The sequence below is a fragment of the Accipiter gentilis genome, chromosome 10 (assembly GCF_929443795.1).
Source record: "Accipiter gentilis chromosome 10, bAccGen1.1, whole genome shotgun sequence".
In the NCBI taxonomy this organism is placed as follows: Eukaryota; Metazoa; Chordata; class Aves; order Accipitriformes; family Accipitridae; genus Astur; species Astur gentilis.
The window spans coordinates 28,096,626-28,119,690 of NC_064889.1; the positions used below are offsets into that span (position 1 = coordinate 28,096,626).

The 23,065-nt window shown below is 45.1% G+C and overlaps 1 protein-coding gene across 2 annotated transcripts in view; it reads left to right on the forward strand.

Moving 5' to 3' along the window:
- The window catches only part of DNAH9 (dynein axonemal heavy chain 9), a 209,030-nt gene extending 188,641 nt beyond the window's left edge, over positions 1 to 20,389 (forward strand). For both annotated transcript variants that reach the window (XM_049812524.1, XM_049812523.1), the window contains 6 exons: positions 235 to 426; positions 923 to 1,114; positions 1,888 to 2,058; positions 4,598 to 4,780; positions 12,854 to 13,243; positions 19,549 to 20,389. In XM_049812524.1, coding sequence (XP_049668481.1) covers positions 235 to 426; positions 923 to 1,114; positions 1,888 to 2,058; positions 4,598 to 4,780; positions 12,854 to 13,243; positions 19,549 to 19,776 — 1,356 coding nt within the window. In that variant the 3' untranslated portion in view covers positions 19,777 to 20,389. The remainder of the gene's footprint in view (positions 1 to 234; positions 427 to 922; positions 1,115 to 1,887; positions 2,059 to 4,597; positions 4,781 to 12,853; positions 13,244 to 19,548) is intronic.
- Positions 20,390 to 23,065: the final 2,676 nt, after the last annotated feature.

The following is a 23,065-nucleotide window of genomic DNA, read 5'->3' on the forward strand; positions in this document are numbered from 1 at the left end:
GTTGGAAAAGAAATTATCAATTTGGAAAATATGCATCAGAATTTGCCAGTAAATTTGCAATGCAAAGCCACTAATTTAGAAAATTAGCAAATGTATATATTATGCAAAAATTAACTGATTGGGCAAATCAATTCACACCTGTCCAAAGTCCAGTGTATCTGTGAGGCCCTGAGAGTCGCTGAGACTGAGGGCAGTGTGGACTTACACAGCCCTGCCTCTCTGCCTGTATTGCAGGATACCCTGGAGATGTGCACTCGGGAGAATGAGTTCAAGAGCATCCTCTTTGCCCTCTGCTATTTCCATGCTGTGGTGGCAGAAAGGCGCAAGTTTGGCCCCCAAGGCTGGAACCGTTCTTACCCCTTTAACACTGGAGACCTCACTATCTCTGTGAGCGTGCTGTATAATTACCTGGATGCCAGTTCAAAGGTATGTGAATCAAAGGTGGGCTGTTTGTTGGCTTTTAACCACCAGTGATGGACTGGCTTGTGCTGAAACTCCTGGGAAGTCTCCTTAAATGCCATTTCCTTGGTAACTTTGTGTTTATAACTTCACAGTTCTGTATACCTTTGTGGTGAGGTGGGAAGCTTCAGTGCCACTCACATCTGTAGCAGCTTACAAATCATAGCAAATAGTGCCTGTGGTCTCTATTCATTGAAAATACGCAGTGGTCTTTGGTTTAATGGAGCTTAGAATAAATTCGCCTTTCAGTGGGCAACTGCATGAAATCTATGCTGTGATCCAGTTTTCCTTGGACAGGATTTAACTACTACCTAATGTTTGTTTACTCAGAAAACTGAAATAGTGAAGTGGAAGCACTCACTGTGCAGATCAGTGCTTAGTACTGTAGCCTGCAGCTCAGTGACACAGCTGGTGGAGCTCTGGCTGTCTGAACTCCTTCATGCCCTCCTGGTTCATTCTTCAGGTCCCATATGATGATTTACGCTACCTCTTTGGTGAGATTATGTACGGAGGTCACATTACAGATGACTGGGACAGGCGGCTTTGCAAAACCTATTTGGAAGAATTTATTAAGCCAGAAATGCTGGAAGGAGAACTCCTCCTTGCTCCAGGATTCCCCCTACCAGGGAATATGGACTATAATGGCTATCATCAGGTAAGCTCTTTGTTTTCTGGCATTATTTATACACATAAATGTAATGTCTTCCAAAACTGCCTTATAATCTGTCTTAGGAGGCAGTGAATAGGATTGTGGTGTTTCAACACACCTCCTATTATTTCCCATTATGTTCTGTTTCTGTAGATGTTTCAGGATTCCCTTGGATGAACCAAGTCTAATGGTAATTTGCTACTTCATCACAGGCTCATTCTGTTCATGCATGAATAGAACAACTGTATTGGTTCTTGAGACTTGAGCGGGGCTCCTGGAAAATTACATCCGCATACTGTTTGCTAAAATGGCCCCTTCAAGCTCCGTTTATCATCAGTTTCAATGAGAAACACTGAAGGGTCTTGTTGATCTACTTACTGATCTCATCTGTTCTTTGTACACAAATGCAGTAGCAGAGATAGGCATATTAGGCTGTTTTTGTTCATAAAACTTAACTACTGGAAGCTAAATTCCCACAAGAGATTTCAGGATATTGATGCTGAAATGCACAGTGGATAATTGCTAGAGAAGGTCCAGGCCTGAGATATGTAGCGAAGCCAAACTTTAGCAATTACTAAATTTTCACAGCAGGAGTAGAAGCAGTTCTGTAAACAATTGTACACTCCTTTCTCCCATCAATTTGCTGGTGTTTCAGCCACAAGCAGAGTTATATCAGCCTGGGCTTACTTACTTGGATGGGTCATAATTCCAGCACTGTGAACTCTGCAGGCAAAATGCCCTGGAGGCTATCTAACCTGAACCTGAATTTCTCTGTACAGTACATAGATGATGCCTTGCCTCCAGAGTCTCCTTATCTGTATGGCCTCCATCCCAATGCTGAGATTGGCTTCCTTACCCAGACCTCAGAGAAGCTCTTTCGCATTGTGTTGGAGTTGCAGCCCTGGGACACCAGCGTGGGCGAAGGAGGAGTGGTGACCAGGGAAGAAACGGTGAGAATGGTAGAGGAAGAAGCTGCTGTATTTTGATACCTGTCTCATTCATAAGTAGTCCTGTCTACCTCAGGTTTGTCTTACAACTGCTTATTATAATGTGTTCTGTCTTTGCTGGATACAAACCGAGTGTCTAAAACTGCTAGCCTCATATTATGCAGAACATCACCATGCTGGGATGTAATTGGAGTATTGTCAGTAATAGGACAGTGGCTTTTAATTACCCCCTGAACTGCAGTGCCTTCATTATCATCCTGTGAAGATGTTGCAAATAAACCTTCTGTGGCCTCCACTGTCTCTGAGCCCCTGGTCCCTGTGCACCATCCTGTGACTGGCATAAGAATGGGCTCCCTGAGCACACCTTCTGCCAGGTACAATGTGCCACCCAGAGCTCATCCCACCTCTTACTGCTGTCATCAGGTCCCACCCTGCTCCAGAGCTCTCGGGGGCCTTGTAATTCCATGTAATTCAGTTCCACCTGAACTCCTTTGCTATGCCTATGTACGGGGCTGATCTCAGCCCTTCCTCTTGAAACTCACAGCTCATTAAAATCTGGCCCAAGCATTCCTAACAGGATCTGAAACCAGCCAAAACTTGCTCAGTTTTTTATTTCTGCAGTCTTAAGGTCCCAGCTCTGTGTTTCAAGCTTTGCAAATTAATGAATGGCTAATAGAAAGCTTATATGAAGTCTGTGGTTTCACACATGCTTCCTTTGGCTTGGTGTGGAGCTGGGGAACTTACTACCTGCACCTAAGGGGCTCTTAGAAGTGCTCAGCATGTTCAATTATCAGTTCATACTGGAATTTGAGGTGAGGAGAGTAATCCAGAGGTAGCAAAGCCAGAGGAGATGCTCAAAGATAGCAAATGTGACTACTTCTTCTCCCCTCCCAGTCCTTTTGCTATTGAGATACAATTAAACTCCTTGGCCAGGGAACCAAAAGTATCAGTGAGTGATCCAGCAGTGGTATCACAGGGCATGGCTACCCTGCAAACTCCTGGTGACAGTCAAGAAGACTGTCACAGGAGCACAGAAATCCTCATGGCTTTTGTGATCTCTCTGAGAAGAAAAGCTGCCTGAAAGCAACCTGAGTGTGGCCCCGCTGCACCGTGTTGTGCTGAGGGGGATGCTCCCACAGCTGATTTCTTCTGGAGGTGATGTCTCTCATTATCTGAGCTATAACTGGCACTGGCTGTATCCCTTTCACTTGGTCCTTGAATAAGAGTGAGTTAAGAGTTGCCTCTTAGCTCCTCCATTTGAGGATTTCCAGCCCCTGGTTTGGCTGAGGTGATTTTAGGGAGCTTGCAGGGAAACTGCGAGCCCATCATTTTCCTGAGGCTCTGACAACTCCAGTTACTCCCACAGGTTTCTGAGGCCACATTACAGAAAACGAGCTGTAATTGTTGTGAAAAAATCACAGCCAAAGGGATTTGCAGGGGAATTTCAGATTAGAGGATATTTCTATACTGCACCTGAGGTGCAGCTGAAGAGCTTTTCCAGCCGAGCTTTAGCTTTAGCCACCTAGCTGGTTGCAATAACAGCCTACACATCATCACCTCTTCGTAATGTCTGGTGTGAGTGTAAAGGGTTTAGAGGAGCAGCAATGAGAGGAAATTGGAGCATGGAGTCCAAAATATGAACATCGGTGGGCATGGCAATAAAATTACCCTGAGCTGCCTTTGCCACTGGCTGGCAGCTGTCACTGGCACCCACACACCAGGTTTTGCACATCAGATCATGGAATTGTAACTGTGTGTTATGCATTCCTGAAAAATCCCCAAGAAGCAGAAGTCTTGCTCAGATTCTAGAACAGGAGAAAAGCACTGTGTGAGAGACTTCCATACCAAGCTGCCTAATGGTCCACATAAACCTGAGAGATACAGCTGATCCCATGAAGATTAGGGGCTTCATGCCTCACTGTCAGCCAGACAGGTTTTTGTTGGTTTTATTTATTTTTTAGATACTAGACATCCTGTTGCATTGGAGTTTTCCCTGTTTAGTATTTAGAGATACAAAGCACTGTTTCCAAATCAAGCTGCGACGGTGACCAGAAAATAATTTTGTTTCATTGTGCTTTTCTTCCATGGCTTTATTAGTTCAGAATGCTAAATTCAACTTGAAATTAAATTTTGTATAATCACCTCTGTCTATCAATACACCACACAAACCCACTTCATAAGCTCAGTTGTCCTGAGGCTCAGCTGAGGTTATAGCCCCACCTGTCTTCCTGCATTGAATCTGACCTTAGGAGAAGTAAGAATACAGGCTTGTGACCCAAGAAGAAAGGAGACTGCTACATGTCATAGTGACATTCTTAAACCATCATTTTGAAAGCTTCTCATCTGACATTAACTTTTGTAAGCATTTGAATTTTAATAGGATGGGACAAGCTCTTTGAAAGGTGCCATGCCCAGTGCAGCTGACACTGATTGTTTCAGTGTGGCAGATGGAGTTTTCATACTGCATTCAGGCAGCTGTCAGCTGAGGAAGCTCAGTGGGTCATTCACTAACATCCCTCTGTCTTTTCCCTTTGGCACACAGGTGAAAGCTCTCCTGGAAGAGATGTTAGAGAAATTGATGGATGAGTTTAACATTGCAGAACTGATGGCAAAGGTGGAGGAGAGGACGCCGTACGTTGTTGTTGCCTTCCAGGAATGTGAGCGCATGAACACCCTCACCAATGAAATAAAGCGATCTCTCAAGGAACTGGATCTGGGGCTGAAGGTAGGAGCTCTGGGTGCTGGTGAGCACAGTGTGGTAGAGTCTTGATGAATGGAAAAGGTGTTCAGGGAATAAAAGGGGTCACACTCTGTATTCAGCACTGCTGTCTGCAAAACCAACTGGACTCCACGGGGAAGCGTTCACAGATGGATTTCAGATGGCAGTTGTCTGCAGGCCATGAGTGCAGGCACTGAGAGAGGTTAAAGATACACATAGCAATGACTGCTTTTTGGGAACAGAGGCCAGGCACTTCTGTCCACTTGATATTGTAGCACAGCAGCAATAGGTCACTCAGAAACTGAGATGTGGCCTATTTAAAGGTAAGCCAAAAAATCACACCTTTTCACAAAATGCCCAGGTACTGGGGGGAACTTGTAACAAAGTGTCATTAAAGGCACAAGCTGAGCTGAAATCAAAGGAAGGATTGGTCATGTGTAAGGACACAAAATGTTCAGGGCTATAAGAGAAAAAGACTAAAAACTCAGAGTTTTGAAAGAGATACAATTCCCCTTGCTGGGAATGAGTCATTTGCTAATGGAAGAGGATCAGGAGCAGACCTTCCCTATGGAGATACCGTCCATGATCGCTCCACCCACAGTTGCTTCTCCACACTGGTAAGAAACTAGGCTCTGCTCCAGGAAGGTGATGTCTGTGTCTTTCTGGGTGGTGGCTTTGGCCCTTGCTTATGGAAAACAGTGAGGAGCTCTGAGGCTGGCAGGACACACCAAGGTAGGATGCAAATTTCTGGGTTCAGCAGGATGTGCCAGAGGGCTGTGCTCTGAGGCTGCATCCACTGGTAGGGGCAGTCATCTGCTGCATCCCCTCCCAGGCAGTTGGTGGGACAAAATATAAAAGGCTACTGACTGCCCATTAGGGGATAAACCAGCATAGATCAGACTGCAAGTGAGTGAGGACCTGCCTAGCCAGCCCTGGTGCACTGTAGGAACACTTCTCCTTCACCATGTCATCCCAAAAGACTCTTCACCACAAAGTTGCTTCCTGGATGATTTCATGGTGTGAGGCAGCAATTAAGGGCATCAGTTGCTGGTCGTTCCATATTCCATCATTTCCTGAATGGCAGGTTGTCATCCCATTTTGCCAAACACTCAGCTCACAGAAATACTTTACATAGCGTGGGAACTATCACACTTGAAAGAACTGCAACTAATTTATAAGACCCCATTATCAGAAAGAGCTGACAGGTGAGCAAGGAGGACCCGTCTTGAGATTGAATGGCAATCCCAGCCCTCTTGTGAGGGCAGCTTTGAAGAGCAATCTTCAAAGGACATATCTGCAGCGTGCATGCAAAAGTGCTAGGGTTGGCTCTGGCATTTTAGGTAGCTGCAGCTCTGCAGGGATGGGACTAGGCTGCTTTTAAATCCCAGCTGTGTTGTGCTGTAGATGGTGAACCCAGCAGCTTGGGTCCATGCTAGCTCAGACACTTCTGCATTGCATTCACTGCTGATGCTATTGTCTTGATTAAAGAAAGAGACATATCATATACACTTCATGGTGGTCCAGTACATACAATCAATTTTAAAAGAGGCTGATATTTATGTAGTCAATTATTATACACAGATTTCCTTTATTTTCTAGCATAAGGCAGTAGAATTGAAAATTCTGTTTCCTGAGACAGGTAAACAGAAGTGATTTAACATTTCAATGCTGGAGCACCAAACAAGATATAATTGTAACTGGGACAATGTGTAGCAATTAGATTTAATGTGGAGAAGAATAAGCTATTTAATATTGGTAGGGGGAATGAGTGGATGCATGGGCTTAAATAAACCACAGACAAAACAAACCACAGAAATCAGGCAATAATAGAGGATGAAAATTTCTCCCTAAAACCCTGCCACAAATCACAGCAAGGAAGTGAGATGGTATCTGCAGAAAAGGCACCTCTAATAACTACATAGGTTGGTCCCAACAGCCTCAGTACCTATGGTGTGATTCTGAGACACCACAGGGCCAGGACTTAAGGACTACTGAAGAGCAGATGAGTAACCGTATCTATTTGTGTTAGCATTTCTTCATCTTGTGCATGCTGAAGAGGCAAATTTGAAGGGTCTGAGATACCACCAGTGGGCAATACTTCCGTGCCTGCAAGCAAGGCTTACATGTGGGTCCCTGCAGAGCTGAGTTAGATGTCATCCGTGACCTGTGCTGCTGCCCAGCATCCCCCAAGAGGCCCTTCCCATGCCTTGGGTACCATATAATGGCCAGGGGATGCTTGGCCCTGCTGTTGACTCTGTCTGTAGGCAGTGTCACTGTCCTGACTTGACAGCTAGGTCTCACACTCAGTTTGGGAGAGACATCATTCTTTAATTGTTCCTTCTGAGAGCAGCTCTTATGAGACCTGTTAATGCTTGTTAATCTCTGGGATTGGGGATCTTTACTGGCAGCACTCAGAGGAGGAGAGTTTACATAACAGGAACCACAGATCTCAGAAGAGAATAAATAAAACACAGGGGAAGCAAGTCTTATTGTTTTTAACTGACTATCTGCTTAAAAGAAGGCGATTTAGAAATGTCATGCCTAATTTGAATTTTTTGAATAATTCATTGTGTCTTTGTAGCAGAAAGTGATTGTTTGGTCCAAAAATAGGAGACATCCCATTAAGAGGAAGAGAAATTGCAATAGACTGGTAGCCATCAAAAATAACTGGCATGTTGCATTTCAAAGCCCTTTGTTCTGGATGACTTCGGTGAGACCAGAGGCTGGGCTGAAACACTTGCATGTTAATGTTGTACCCAGTATAATTTTTCCAAGCAGATTTTCTATTTTGCAACTTCAGTGAAGGATAAGCCTCCAAAATGAGGATAATAAATATTATAAAAGAATGAAGTAAGACCAAATTTTTTAAGGCTAGCTGGGTATTTCACTGTATCAAGTGAAAATAACCTTAACTGAGAAAACAATTTGTGACAATAGTCTGCTCATCTTGAGGGAATGTCTGCAGGCTGATTAAGATTTCCTTCAAGGGTGTCTTTAATGAAAATTACTCCCAGCGTTTTGGAAAAAAAAAAAAAGCAACTTGAATCATTCCTGATGCACTTTAGTATTCAGCATCTGAAATGCAAATTTATGCATAATTGTGTTTGGACAACTATATGAGATAGCTGCTATAGATGCTTTGAACCCTCACAGGAGATTCCAACAAGTATGCTTGAGTGCGCAGGCTTTAAAAATTGCTTTTCTTTAAGCCTTCCTGAGAATTACATTTGCTAATTCATTTGTTTCATGAAAGTAAAACTAGACAGGATATACGATCATGAGGGTTATGTCTTTAAATCAATTTGACTGCTTGCACACATTTTGCAATATTTTTACCACTTTAAAACCTTTCCAGGAGTGCAAAATACTTCTGACTGTCACTATTAGAAGGCCCAGTGGTTCTCAGTGTCCTGCTGTGACCAGCACAGTACTTTGCCCCTCAGACTTTTTTTTCTTCCTGCATGGTTTTGCCATGGCTTTAGCTAGAGACCAGCCTATTGAGTAGGTCCTCTCAGTGTCTTAGTTCTCCTGAGATGGGAGACGGTGACCCGTGGGATATGAACGCACAAGCAACCACAGTGGTACTTCAGAGTTTGTGTGCCAACAGAAGTTATTAAATAACACAGCCATGGAAACTGCCCCCTGATGAGGTCAAATAATTTTGACAGCCCTGTGAAGCTCATCACCAGCCCCTCTGATTAGACCCCCTATGCTTTTCTGTTGTGTGAACTTTAACTGTGGGTCAGTAAATTGTCTTAAAGTGTGTTATACTTAAAGTGAAACAGCTCAGATGCCTAAGAGGAAATATACAGGGCATGCACTGCCTTTGTATTTCTTTTCCACTTCATGGCAAATACCAAAATGAGACATGTCTCATTTGAGTTTGACCCTTGTACTTGGAATTACCCAGGACTTTAAAGACGTTTTACTCGGTAACACATCATTTTGAGATTCCTTACAAATGTCAAATCATTGAACAGAAACAATGAGATGATTTACTGGCAGAGACTTACCTGATTCCTGCTCACATGAACTGACAGAAGGTGATGTGTATTTTGAAGGGTGGTTACAGTTGTTCCTCATGCTTTAGGACTAACTGCAGATAGTCCTGCTTCTACCTTTTCATTTAAACTTATTTGTTGCTTTCAGCTACAAGAATGTTAAAACAAAGGCCATCTTAAAACCTTTGTACACATGATTTTCTCCATCCACCAAAAATCTGTTCTCCGTGGGGAAACCCAGCAGGTTCAGATGCTTGCTGCCTTTAAAAGCTTACTACTTTTAACAAGTCATCTTTAGAGCAGAGGTTTAACAGTGCCTTGTACCAGTCCATCCTGTTGAGAGATGAACATTTCCCAGGGGGAGGGGATTGCTGCATAGTAAAACACAGATCTCTGGGGGTGGCAACTCTGAATAGAGATCCCAGGGCTACAGAAGCTTCCAGGCATGGGGGCAGTACAAAAGTGCTCTCAGCTCTGATTTGAATTGATGGGTGCTGGGGAGACACATCCCCTTGAAATACTGCCCTTGCTTATTGCCAGACAAAATTAATTTTATCGTGGATGCTTAGAAACTTTCACAGGACCGAAAAAAAAAAAAGAAAGGGAAAAAAAAAAGATAAGGGTTGTAAGTCAAATGCTAAAAAGGCAGAAGTGCTAGAGTGGACATTTCCAGTGCTTCAGTTCAGCTGACATGCTTCCTTCCTTTGATAAGACACAGTGTATGGGGCAGATGTGCATTCAAGCCCTTTGTTTAAGCTGTCATCCAGCAGCTTTGAGTGTTGCATTTGCAACAGCGTGGTTATCTCAGAGGAGTTCTGATGGCGAGATGTCTTCCAAGCTTGGAAGTCTCTGGTCTCTTTGCAGTGTACTTCCTTTGAGAAAATGCTTGCTAACCTAAGAGCGCCAGCGTACTTGTTTGTCCTAAGTCTTGATCACTCAGCACTGAGCCTGCTTCCACTTGTTAGTGCCAGATGCAGTATGGCCCATCCACAAAGGCACTTTCTGCTGTTCTCCCATGCTCTGGTTGGGTGTCTAGCTGTGATCTTGTCCTACTGTAGCCTGTCAGTGTGATATGCAGATCAGAGCTTTGCGGGGCATGGTCAGCATAGGAATAAACTGCAAAGATTTTTAACTATTGCACTCTGACAAGCATTGCTAAACCTGTGTTGGGGCTGCTTTAAGCAGATTTCAACTTTTGCTAAAGCTTCATAGATTTTTGTGGCCCCAGTAAAGGGCACCTCTGCTGACCTCATGGCTGGAGGCATTGAAGTCCTGTGAAAGAACAGTTGGAATTTTTTAATGTGAATAGACTGACCCAATTCCCTCACCCTTGTTCTCAGCAATGGCTCGACTGATTTCAGTTAATCTTTCCAAAAACGCTCAGCCTGAGGCAAAGAGAAATTGTAAGTCAGATAAATTTTGGCAAAATGATAAGGGGACAAAAGTATTTATAATGGAAACCAGTGATCAACATTAACTATAATTCTCCAGACTGCCATGGTGTGTTGTACCCCTCTAGCTCAGCATGGGGCATGAAAAGATTTAAATTGTGAAGGGCATTATGTACCGGTAGAAGCTGAGCCTGCATTTGCAAGTTTTTGTTTTTGCAGACTGCTTGTCTTGAGTGTCACAGAATCACAGATTAGTTGTTCTGGAGATCATCCAGTCCAACCCCATGCTTAAAGCAAGGTCAGGTAGAGCAGGTTGCCTAAGACTATGCCCTGTTGGGTTTTGAAAACTTCCAAGGATTGAGAGTCCACAGCCTCTCTGGGTAACCTGTTCCAGTGTTCAACCACCCTCACAGTAAAAAAGTTTGTACTTGTATTTCAATATAATATCCTGTATTTCAAGTTGTTCCCATTGCCTCTTGTCCTGCCACTTGACACCACTGACAAGTGTCTGACTCCATCTTCTTTACTTCCTATCATCAGGTATTTATAGATATTGAAAAAAAACCCCCAGAGCCATCTCCTCTTGAGGCTGAATAATCCCAGCACTGGACCCAGCATGCCAGACGTGGCCTCACCAGTGCTGAGCAGAGTGCTGCCATTAACCTGCTGGCAATGCTCCTCCTAATGCAGCCCAGGACACTGGTGCCCGCCTTTGCTGCAGGAGCACACTGCTGACTTGTGGTCAGCTTCTTGTCCACCAAGACTCCCAGGTCCTTTCCTGCAACTGCTTTCCAGGCAGTTGGTCCCCGGTGTGTACTGGTGCATGGGATTATTCCTCCTCAGGTGCAAGACGTGGCATTTCCCTCTGTTGAACTTCATGAGGTTCCTCTCAGCTCAATTCTCCAGCCTGTTCAGGTCCCTCTTAATGGCAACACATGCATCTTTGGGTATCATTGGTGATCCTGTGGAAAAGTGTAAGGGGATAATAGTCTGAGGGCCGGACAAACCTCAGCAGTCTTTCCACTGTGTCCTGGGTCCAAGCTCCTGGCATGCAGTAAATGTCCCCAGACAGCAAGACAGGTAGATGGGGGCCTCTGTCCTCTGCAGCAGGGAGTCACCTACTACTGTCACTTACTGATCTCTCCTCTGCTGCTGCATGACTTGGGCTCCATTGGCATGGATGCTTTGATAGACAGAGTTCCCAACCTCTCATCTCCTAGCTGGGCACTGAACCTGTTCTGGAGCTGCAAAGCTGCAGGGCGAACAGAAGCCTTGTTCCTGTGGCTGGAAGTCACAACTTCCAGCCTTTACCATCGTGGGAGTCTCCCTTTCCCAAGCAGATAGGTACAGACTCTGCCTGCCTTCCTTCGATACTGTTGGGAGTTGAGGCTCCTCTGGTATCTTCAGGGTCTCAGAGAAGATCCAGTTGGTCTCTTTATCATCTCTGATGCTAAACAGTTTGCTGGCCTCCTCCTGCAGATCCGTTCCTTAGTGGCACAGGTCCTCCACCAACGCACATCTCCTATAGGCAAGGAGGCAGTCTCCCGGCCCCAGGCTCCATGAGAGGGTCTAGGCACTGCCTGCAGTCCCAGACATGATGAACTGCAGCCTCTGTCAGGAGTTTGGTCTGAGCTGAGGCCTCTGCTGTGCCAGGGCCAGTTGCTCCAGATGGTGCTGGGGACAATGCCCAGTGGCATGTCACCACCATTGCTAAGCGAGTGTATGCTGCCCTCAGGAGAGTTTGTGAGCCCCATCTTTGTGCTCCTCTGTGCAATGTGCTGCACAAACTGCTGCATCTCTTAATGGCATCTCTTAGCTGCCCTTTCAGCATTGGTAACATCCAGGCATCTCTCACTTAATGTAATTTCAGCTGGGTACAGCAAGAATTTTCTTAATTTTAGACTAACAGACAGTGGGCACCCTCTTTAGAGTACCAGAATTTCAAGAGGGATGCTGTTATTGCTGTGCAGAACCCTTTTTTGGCCATGCAGTGATGTTCCAGCTCTTCTCCTGCCTGGGCAAAACTGATACAGGTTTCTAAAAGCATTAAAAATAATTAATTGCTGGAAAAAGAAAAAGTCAAACCTCTCTCTATATCTCACTTGGCTGAACCATATCTTAATTTGTTGTGTGTTTCCCTGCTGTGAAAGAAACTGTGATTACATTTGCAGACAACATGTGAAGTCAAAATGAAAGACTTGCACTGCAAAGCAATAAAGGAGGAACGGAGTGAGAGGAAGTGGAGGAGAGGAGGGGGATAGGACTTGACATAACTAACATTTGGCCAGTTTAGGAGTAGATCATCAGAGACTCCAGTATCCTGCCCTGGCAGTGTGAGTGAGAACAGCTTTGCACCTCTGAAAGTCTGCCCTATAAAGATCTTCAGTCAATGAAAGAAAACAAAAACAACACTGGGACAACTGAGGGACACTCATGCTCACTGTCACTCTGTTAACAACATTTCCTTCAAGTAGTATTTCTACAGTAGGGAAGATGAGGATGCAGGAATATGCAAAAGAAGGTGTTCATGAAAACCCAAAACTCATTAAGAAATTCACAGTATGTGAACACTAGTGACTGTGTAGAGTGTCATGCTCTTCCACACTTTCTAGCTCAGCTTCTGCTTTCGAGCAGGCTTTGTTCAGGTTAAACAGTAGTCAGTGCTAATTATACCCTTTCTCACTCAGGGAGAACTGACCATGACAAGTGACATGGAGAACTTGCAGAATGCCCTCTTCTTGGATATGGTGCCTGAGTCCTGGATAAAGAAGGCTTACCCTTCCACGGCCAGCCTGGGCACATGGTTTGCTGACCTCCTTACTCGCATCAAGGAGCTGGAGGCCTGGACAGGAGACTTTTCCTTACCCTCCACAGTGTGGCTTGCTGGGTTCTTCAATCCCCAGTCTTTCCTGACAGCCATCATGCAGTCCACAGCCCGAAAGAATGAGTGGCCTTTGGACAAGATGACCCTGCAGTGTGATGTGATGAAAAAGAACAGGGAAGATTTTGCCAGTCCTCCTCGGGAAGGAGCATATGTCCACGGTTTGTTCATGGAGGGTGCTCGCTGGGATGCACAGGTGAGCTCACCAAGGCTCTTGTGTTGCAAGAGAAGCCATGGATGTTATGCCCTTATTGCTTGGTACTTTACTCTGGGGAACTTCTCAGCCCAGATAGGTGCTCATCTAAAATAGTCATTTGAGCTGCCTCTTCAGGAATGGGAAAGATGTGAAAGATGGGCCTCTCCTCTGCAGCCTAGAGTGCGTATCCAAGGTGGTCAGATGAAGCATCCTTTGGAGTTTTCTGTTCCATGGTTGTGAAGGGAATTTGGGGTGGCCAACTTGGACTGATATATCTACTTTTTACAAGGTGAATCTAAACCTCAGTGTACACTGACTAAACTGTGGTCAGTACTCATGGTGTTACTGCAGACAGAAAACAAGGGGTGCTCTCAGGGCTGTGTTGTCCCTGCACCTTTGCATGGTTGTGATTTCACTGCTGCCTCCAAAAGTGATGTGGCAGACTTCTGCAGTGTCACTACTCTGTTGCCTGTTTAGCAGCAGTGGGGAGAAAGGAGAGGACTCTGACTTCCTACATCTTCATGTCCCTAGAGCTGAATGGTTGGGATGTGTGAAATCCAGACCACTGTCCTTCCACCGTCAGGTGCTGCAGAATGTCATCTGCATATATAGGGTTTGTGACCGAGAATTAATCACATCCTTTAGCCATCCCCTTAGGATGCCAAATAAAGCTTGCATGAAGGTCTCATCTGTATGGTCAATGCGGACTCAGGCTGATGACTTAGCATGGGGAGGTGCGGGGTAGCCTAATCGTGGACAAACAGGACAGTGTGAGTGGTCCTTGATCTTCTTTCCCCTTCTGGATGTGGCCCAATGCTGTTCAGTTGTAGCACAGCGAGCCTCTGGGCAGCCAAGGTAAGAACCATACCCACCAACTGGGCAGCTGAAGGGAAGTTTGTACACTTGCTGTTTCCTGCCCGTATAGCTGTCAGTGCTCCTCTTGCAGTGCACCTCTCAGAGCAGCCCAATTTTCCCTGTCATTCCTTCTGACAGTTGTCAGCTGTTGGGAGCGCAGTCTGCAGAGCGAGAGCCATTAGGCTGACAAATCCCCACTGGGCTTGGTCCTCCGAGTTGCCTGGCCCATGGTACCATGACTCCCAATTTGTGCTGCATGTGAGAATTAAATGACAGTGATTCATGCAGCTCTTACTCTGGGCAGCCAGTGCAATGCTCCTGCTGCCAGTGATCTGTGAGAGAGTGAAGGCTGATCAAAGTGGGTCACCCAGAACTTAATTATCTGTGTCAAGTTTACCCTCTCACAAGAAGAGGCTTTTATTTCAGAGGCAGCTCTTCAAAGCCCTAACCTTGAAGATCCTCCTTTATCTGTTGTGGGTCTTGGTGGTATGATGCTGAGGAGAAAGGCCATGCCTGTTATATACCGTATCCTAGCCTGACCTTGCAATTCAGATCTAATACTCTCCACTTATTTTTCAGCTCCATCTCTGCAATAGTTTTCCATGAAGGATAGGAAATTAGGCAAAGCTTTGAACTCACTGGATGACGGCATCCAGTGCATTTTATGCAGGCTGTTTTCTCTCTGGAAATGGGTTGACTTGTGCATTGGGTCTGGAGAGCCAGAGGCAGTCAGAAACATTGGCAAAGGCCCTGTCAGAAGATTGCAGTAAAGATCATAGAATCATAGAACCATTTAGGTTGGAAAAGACCTTCAAAATCATCAAGTCCAACTGTCAACCATGCCCACTAAACCATGTTCTGGAGTACCCCGTCTACTCGCTTTTTGAATACCTCCAGGGATGTTGACTCAACCACTTCCCTGGGCAGCCTGTTCCAATGCCTGACAACCCTCCCAGTAGAGAAGTTTTTCCTAATATCTAACCTAAATCTCCCTTGCCGCAACTGGAGGCCATCTCCTCTCGTCCTAGCTCCAGCCACCTGACAGATGAGACCAGCACCCACCTCACTACAACCCCCCTTCAGGTAGTTGTAGAGAGTGATAAGGTCTCCCCTCAGCCTCCTCTTCTCCCCCAGCTCCCTCAGCCGCTCCTCATAAGACTTGTGCTCCAGGCCCCTCACCAACTTGATTCCCTTCTCTGGACACACTCCAACACCTCAATGTCTTTCCTGTCGTGAGGGGCCCAAAACTGAACACAGGACTCGAGGGGCGGCCTCACCAGTGCCCAGTACAGGAGAACGATCACGTCCCTGCTCCTGCCGGCCACACTATTAATATCTCACATGGGTATAAGGTCAGATCTCCTTCCTCCATGGTTTTGACTCTGCTAATAGCAGAAGTTCACAGTAGAAGAGAGACCAGCCCAGTCCATTTCCCAAGCCCTGGTCCTACAGTTCCCTGCTTATGCCCTTGTCCAAGCTTTTGGTGTGGCTGCCATACAAACCCCCTTGCAGCTCTTGAACATCACAACAACTTACTACAGGGAGCACTGGGTTTCAGTTACCCTCAAAATTTGACATTTTAAGCTGATACAAATCAGCCGGACACAACAGTGCAGAGAAATTTTAAAAAAATTCCTGGTCTTGCATATTGAATCCTCCATTAAAAACAAATTCCAGTGACTGCTGTTATGTTTTCCTTTACCATCATTACCACCATTAGTAGAAAATATAATCGTCAAAATGGCTGAGTTCTGCCTGGGTTTTACCCATCCCCAAGTGGTAGTGGAAGTGAAGAGCGAGAAGTTTAGGTGGTGCAAAGCTTGAAATCTTTTGGGAAACACGTGGCTTCTCCCCTCTGCCTCCCTCCAATAACTGGTATGGGTGATTGCATTCAGCAATGAGATTTGTCTTCAGAGACCATCCAGACTTTAGTAAATGTGTTTTTGTGGTTACATTTTCCTTGTGATTGAAAGATACTGAGCAATTACATTTATAGAACCATTCATAATCTCTGAGTATCATGCTTCAATTTATTTCAGAAAGGAAAAGAATATTTTCATGTATTGGTGCTCACACTGAAATATCATTTCCACCTAGTGGAACTATTCATTTTACCTGTAATCCAGTGAGCACCAGTATATATTAATGGATGCAGCATTTTTTAAAAAGGTGCACAGTTCTTTTGGGTTGTGTACTCCTTCCAAATTAATCCTCTGATAAGAATGGCAGGTCCTGTTTAGAAGAACTCCTCTGGGGAACACCTCCACTTTAAAAATAATATTTCACATTTAGATTGTGCCTCCAAAAAAGGAAAAAGTCCCTCTATGTTCTGCTACTCACATTTTTCTATTTATTTAAACATTTATGTTTGCCCTTGGGTGTCTTAAATTTATAAAACATTCATTACAAAACAACAGGCAGCTATTAGATGAAATGAAACCAAGCAGGTTATTTTGGGTCCAAATGATCTGTTGCTGTAGCACTGTTAAAGTCAGTGAGACTCAGTGAGAGAGAGTTTAACTGGTGACACTGCGAGACATTTTTTCTCAAGCCATGGGAGATTGCTGACTGATTCCTGGCTTTCTTGCTCCCAGCAATGGAGAGTTTGATGCCAAGTATGTGCTCTGCTACTCATCAAGGGTACTGGAGCATGACAGGACAAGAAGAGAGGTGGGGTTTGCACTACATGTGCCACACAAAGCTTTGCCAGGTGTAGACAGCACACCACCTTGTCCGTGGAAGAGATGCACAGTCTGTGCACAGTGTGCTTAGTGGTTTAACACTGAAGGTATTGTGCCTCCTTCAAGTCACACCAGCTATGTTTTCTGTGTACTTTTTAAAATGAGTCCTATGTAAAGCATCAGTTTTAAACCAGTAGAGAGGCTTAGAAGGACAGATGTCTGTTGCAAGGAACAGTCACATTTATTTGATGGTTCAAGTAGCTCAATATCTTTGGGAACAGTTGCACACCATTCATTTTTATCTGAGATGATACTCCCAGCAGTGGATGCAGATGAAAACAACATCAGTGTGCAACCCAGCCCTGACACAGCCCAGTTGTGGTGCTACAGTCCGAAACATCGCAGCTTACCACGTTCTTCTGCAGAGGCACCAGGTACATCAAATCTCATGCATCAGACACTGATATTTTTCCCAGAGAGGTGAGCTGGGACATCATGTGAAGCCTTTTCCTGTAGATGTCAACTGTCAGTAATGCCCATGTATTTGTGAGCTATGAGAGCCACAGCAGGATGTGGCTCAAGCTGAGGTCTCCAGTGATAAACTAAGAATGCAGCCGTGGAAGGGATAATTGCAAATTGTGCTGTGAACAGCCAGTCTCTTATTTACAGTTGTTTTGAAAAATTAATAACTTGGCAAACCCTTTTCCATCTGTATCTCAACTCTTAAACTACTCAGTGATAAAAATTGTTCTCTCATTTGGCTTTACTGGACAGCACATCATTAGGTCTTCTTCACCGCATGCTCCATGGATGGCTCTTTTTCTCATTCCCCATGTGCAATTGAAGCCACTAGGCCCAGCAATCTCAGGACCACCTTGAAGTGATGTTCCCTGCTGGCTACACTGCTGGTCAGATCACCAGCCCCTCTTCCCTGCAAACAGAGGCAACTCTATTTGAAAGACAACTGAGCCATGCTGAAGGTCTTTAAGCCAACTGATCCTAAATCAGCTGTGGTGCAGGTGCGCCTGTGCTAGTAACACCTCAAAATGCAGTTGAGTGGGAGGGGATATTGGCTTACTGCACATGTATTTGGGCCCATCTCTTAGCTCCCTGGCTTGTGACAGCTGTTTTGTGTCTTTGGACCCATCAATATGTGGCAGTGTAACATGTCTGCTTTTCAATTGCCTGTTGAGAAGCCAGGACAAGAAGTGAAGACTTCTTTAGGATCTGAGGCCTGAGCATTCCAAGCACAGAACAGTGGCTCTTTACAAGGTGTGCTGTGCCAGTAGTTAGGGAAAATTGCTTTCAGAGTAGAATTAATTTCTGATGATGGGAGTGATAAAAAATGCAAATGCAAATCAGCCCAGACATAACAAAATTATATGTTCCGTAGAGATACCTCAGCAAGATTTCAACTCTTGTTAATCCAGAAATAGGTTGAATATATCTTGGAAATTTGATTTGAAGAATTGTCAGCAGTAGACAAAGAGATCTGATCAAAATCCAGCCTCAGAAATGAAAGTTGTGGATTTAAAAAGAATGCATAATAATGTTTGATAAATAGCTTCTTTGCAAGGTATTGTAAGAATTATTTAATGTTTGTTCAGCACGTTGGAAACATAAAATCCTAAATCAGAGCTGGATTTATCATAGCTTAGTATAACAGATGGCATTAGTACAATTAAACTAAGGTGTGTTGCAAGAGGGATTATTTTTCCTCACTCATTTGCAGAACTAAATAAACTACTAGAGAGGTTGAATCTCATCCCACAACTCTGATCAAGAGCATTTGAAATAATAATGATACATGAAGCTAAGCTGCAGCGAGAGGCAGTTTCCTGAGCACTGAGAAGTTTTATTTCCATTTCTGTATTTGTTTTCATTTGGTCTCTCTAGCCTCCATTAAACAATTTTGCAGGCTTTCCTGGAAATTGATTGATGTGTAGGGCATTTTATTGTCAGAAAGTGAAGCAGAAGTTGCCAGAGAGACCCAAGTTAGAGAAACAATCCACTGATTTCATGCCCTGGCAGCATACTATCTTTCTCCTGGGTCGGGCAGCCTGCTGAATGACAACATTGCTTTGAAGAAGATAATGTGGACTTGTTATTTAATGGTAATATTCCCACAGGAACAGTTCTTCTGAATCTCCCTTGCTGGCGTGAGCACCTGTGAGAGTGAAAACAAGCCTGTGGTGCCTTTTGGGACTACAAAAAACTCTGTGTGCATTCATTGCCCAGCCAAGTGTATCCCAGGTTGTGCTCAAATCCTGTTGCTGTGGTGGGACACTTACTTGGTGCCTCTTAGACTCTTCTCAAGTGAGCGTTGTTCTCCATCCCAAGCAAGCCCTGTTCAGGCATCCATAATTGGCCCTAGCACAAACAACGCTTCCCACGAGGTGGTTCTGGTCTGGCAAAACCTTGACTAAAGGAGCTGCACGAGGATGATGTGGCTGGACGTAGCCAGGAACATTGTTCCCCCGCGATGTCCTGCTCAGGTGTGTGTGGGTTTGAGCATCTGATGAGAGCAGGCATCTGTACCCTTGGAATAAGCTATGCTTGAGGGAGGCTTCTGATGAAACAGGGTAGGTGTTTGATCCAGACCCTCCTTACCTCAAATAGACTCATCCACCCCCTTGATCTCAGGAAAGATGTTTGCACTTCCCCAATAAGCCCAGCTTCTGTAAACATTACAGAGGATCGTGTGTGTCGGCGTATAGCTGATGGATATCTTGGAAATCTAACTAAGACTTTGTCTTCTTTCCTTTGTAGACTGGGATAATCACAGATGCCAGGCTCAAGGAACTAACCCCGGCCATGCCTGTCATTTTCATCAAAGCCATTCCTGCTGACAAACAAGATATCCGTAGTATGTACCCGTGTCCTGTATACAAAACACGCCAAAGAGGGCCAACTTATGTGTGGACTTTTAACCTTAAAACTAGAGAAAATCCTTCCAAGTGGGTGCTTGCTGGTGTGGCATTGCTGCTACAGATCTAGACTCACCAGCAGAGCACCTAATTTTCAAATCCCTAACGATGTCTTTCTCAGACAATTTAAAAAATAATATCCTGAGATTGAACCCAAGCTCCATCTCTCTGAGTACTGGGCACATAGCCTAAATAGAGCCTGCAAGGAGGTAACAAAGGTTCAGAGGGACACACGGACCATATTCTTGGCTGCTGTAAATCAATACCCGGTAATTCTACACAGCACTGGAAGATCCCAACCTACAGCCAGATCTTCCACACCCAGAGAGTGCTAAGCTCAAATCTGAATTAAATGTTTATTTCTCTTTCATGATCCAAAGTAGTTTTAAAGTCAGTGGCCTTCTCCAAAATCCTTAGATAGTTCAGTGCCCTGCAAAATTATTCAGACATTATTCTTTTCTATACATGAGTGTTTGTCATATGCATAGTGTCGAAAGTTGGGAGATCAGCAGGTGTTGTGGATATAAACTGTTTCTTGCTAATAATACTATTAAGTTTAGAAACATTGAAAATGGTGTTAATATCCAATGTGCTTAATGTAATCAACAGAGATTAATGTAATGGCACAGGGATTATTTAAGAAGAATATGTCATAATGATAGAAATTTACTAATAAAATTCATTATTCCTGGACTAGTCTCTAAAAATTGCCTGGAGGCCTGTATCACACGTTTACTCACTGTATGAAGAATGCATGCAGGGTCAGGTGGGACAAAAGCAGCCGTTTGGCTAGTTGCATTTATAATTATGAATGGAGTGGGTGAGAACTGATGTGTTTCTAGAGCAGAAAGCACAGAGAGAGATGACTGGGGTGTGCATTATCTTAATGAGCCAGACACACAGAGCATTGCTCTGGACTGCAGAAGCTGAGCACTTTGGAACTAGGAAATGTGAGAAGTTAGGTTGATTGCCTGGGGAAATGGAACTGTGCCGTGCACTCCGTGCAGTCCGCAGTGCTTTGTTGCACAGTACAGGTCTAATATTTGCTGGTTTTCTTCCTCATTTGGTACACAGTATCCTCCCGCCCCTCACCATGCAAGTAGCCATGGGTTTTTCATCTGTGGGGTTCACTGCCATCTCCAAGCTCACTGCAGGTATCAGCTTGTGTGTCAGCAGGGAGGCTGTGTAGGAGGGAAGGGGAAGAGGGCAGATGTGCAGAGGATTTGGTCTCAGTAGAATTAGCACCAATGAGCACCCCCAAACTTTCCCACCCTAACCCAATGCCAGGTTACAATCTCATGGCCAGACTCAAGTCTCCAGCAGGGACTGTGACCCTCCTTTGGGAACACTACAAACCTTGTTACTCAGATGAATCCCCAAAGTCAGTGAGCACCTCGACAAACACTGCCTCATCTTGAGAGGTCCCCACTCACCAGAGTTGGCCCTGAGTGGGCTCAGGTGTTTAACACCAACTGGGGAAAGGGAAGGATCACCAGCCAACTGTGTTCCCACTGCCTAGGTGGTGGCACTGAAACTTCCAGGATCCTGTTTCCAGGCAGCCATGGGGTTCATAGGGTGGGAGTCCGCAGCCTGGAGAGACCTGCAGGTCTGAGTGAGTCATCTCGAGTTGCTCTAATACTCCATGAGGGACTTGGTCCTCCCACCTCATCCTTCAGTGGTTATCAAAGAAAGGTCAGATCTGGCTCTCATTTCCCTGCACTCACTGTGAAGAAATGGAGTGAGATGCTGACACCAAGATGTTTAACTTCCAGACTTCTTAAATAATTTGAGCTGGGCTTGATCAGCCTGTTGTATGCTACTTCAACCATGGGAGAAAGATCTACCTGCTGGTTAGAAATTATGCTTTCCAGCTGAGTTTGGAGCTTGGCATCACAGAAGTCCTTGTGCACCAGTAGGCAGAAAAGAGTAGTGGGTTGGCAAGGGCTGTGCATCCCGTGTACCATGTCTTCTGGGTCACCCAGCAATGTATTTGCACCTGGGACAAGCAGCAGCAGTACAAGATTGTCTATTGGCCTGAAATGCAGCTGTGGTGCACGTGCAGTGCTAGGGATGGTGGAGCGGATCTTGGGAGGAGGATGGGGAAGAGGGTCATGTACAAACCACAAAGGGTATCTGGGGATTACTTTCTGTATCTTGCTGAGCTCACTCTGACCTGCCATATGTCACCAAGCCCACCCTGCCCATTTCAGGAATGCTGTGAAAGGCTCCTCCAAAATCTGGGCCAAGCCCATTGCTGTGTCTCAATGAGCAGGAGCCCGCCAGCATCACTTGAGAGCTCTACAGAGAAAGCTTTCCTGAGAGGCCTATAAATCAGAGGTTTCAACAGACTATTTGTTCCTCAGCCAGAGCATCCTAAAGAGGTGGGTACCTGTGAAATCTCCTAACAAAGAGAAAGCCAAAATCCAGGAAGTAACAAGTGCTGATGTCCCCCTCTGAGCTCTACTGTGCTCCCTGTGTTGCAGTACCTGGAAGCATGGGTGTGTTGCACGGTCCTCCCATGCCCTGAGAAAGTCCCAGGATGCACCACAGTCACTCCCTTTCTGTCACTATATGCCTTATACTACCACTCTTCCCTGGACTGCTGGGAGATGTTCCTGTGTTCAGGGCAGCTCTGCACAGCCCTATGTGCCATTCATTTATGGCTTTAGCTATTAAACTGTCTTTATCTCAGCCTGTGAGTTTTCGCACTTTTACCTGTCTGACTCTCTCCCCCATCCCACTGGGAGGGAGGGAGCAAGTGGATGTGTGGTTCTTGGCTGCCTACTGGGGTTAAAACAATGACAGTGATTCTGTGGGTGGTGTTTCGTTTCTCAGAGCCTCATATCAAACTGAACAGCTTTATGGGTGGCCTCAGCGCACAGTGGTGGGAACATAGTCATGTCCTTGCCAGCCCAGCGTATGAACTTTCCACAGTGTATTGTCCTCCTACCCAGAGTAATGTAGGAGGGTAAAGTCCTCAGGCTTTGCAGGAGTTCCACAGTAACTCTCTTGGTCTGAGCAACACAGCAGCTGTCTTTCTGCAGGAATGAGGAGATGCAAAATCCTTGTCTTGTCTTTGCAGTCCTGGAGAACAACGACCTTCTGGATGAAGGTGAGGTGGGAAAAGTTTCTGGTAAGAACTTTGTTTAATTGCCAAGCAGTGTCTCCAAGGCACAGCCCCAAAAAATTAATGGTGAAGAAGCTAGTTATGGCTTAGCAAAAGATATCTGCAACTATCATCTAATGCAAGGGAGAGAGCTGTCTTAAGCTTCCTATTTTGAAATGCCTCTTAACCTATAAATGAGGTAACAGATTCCATAGACTACCCCACATAATGAGTTATCTGGCTAGAAGAGGTC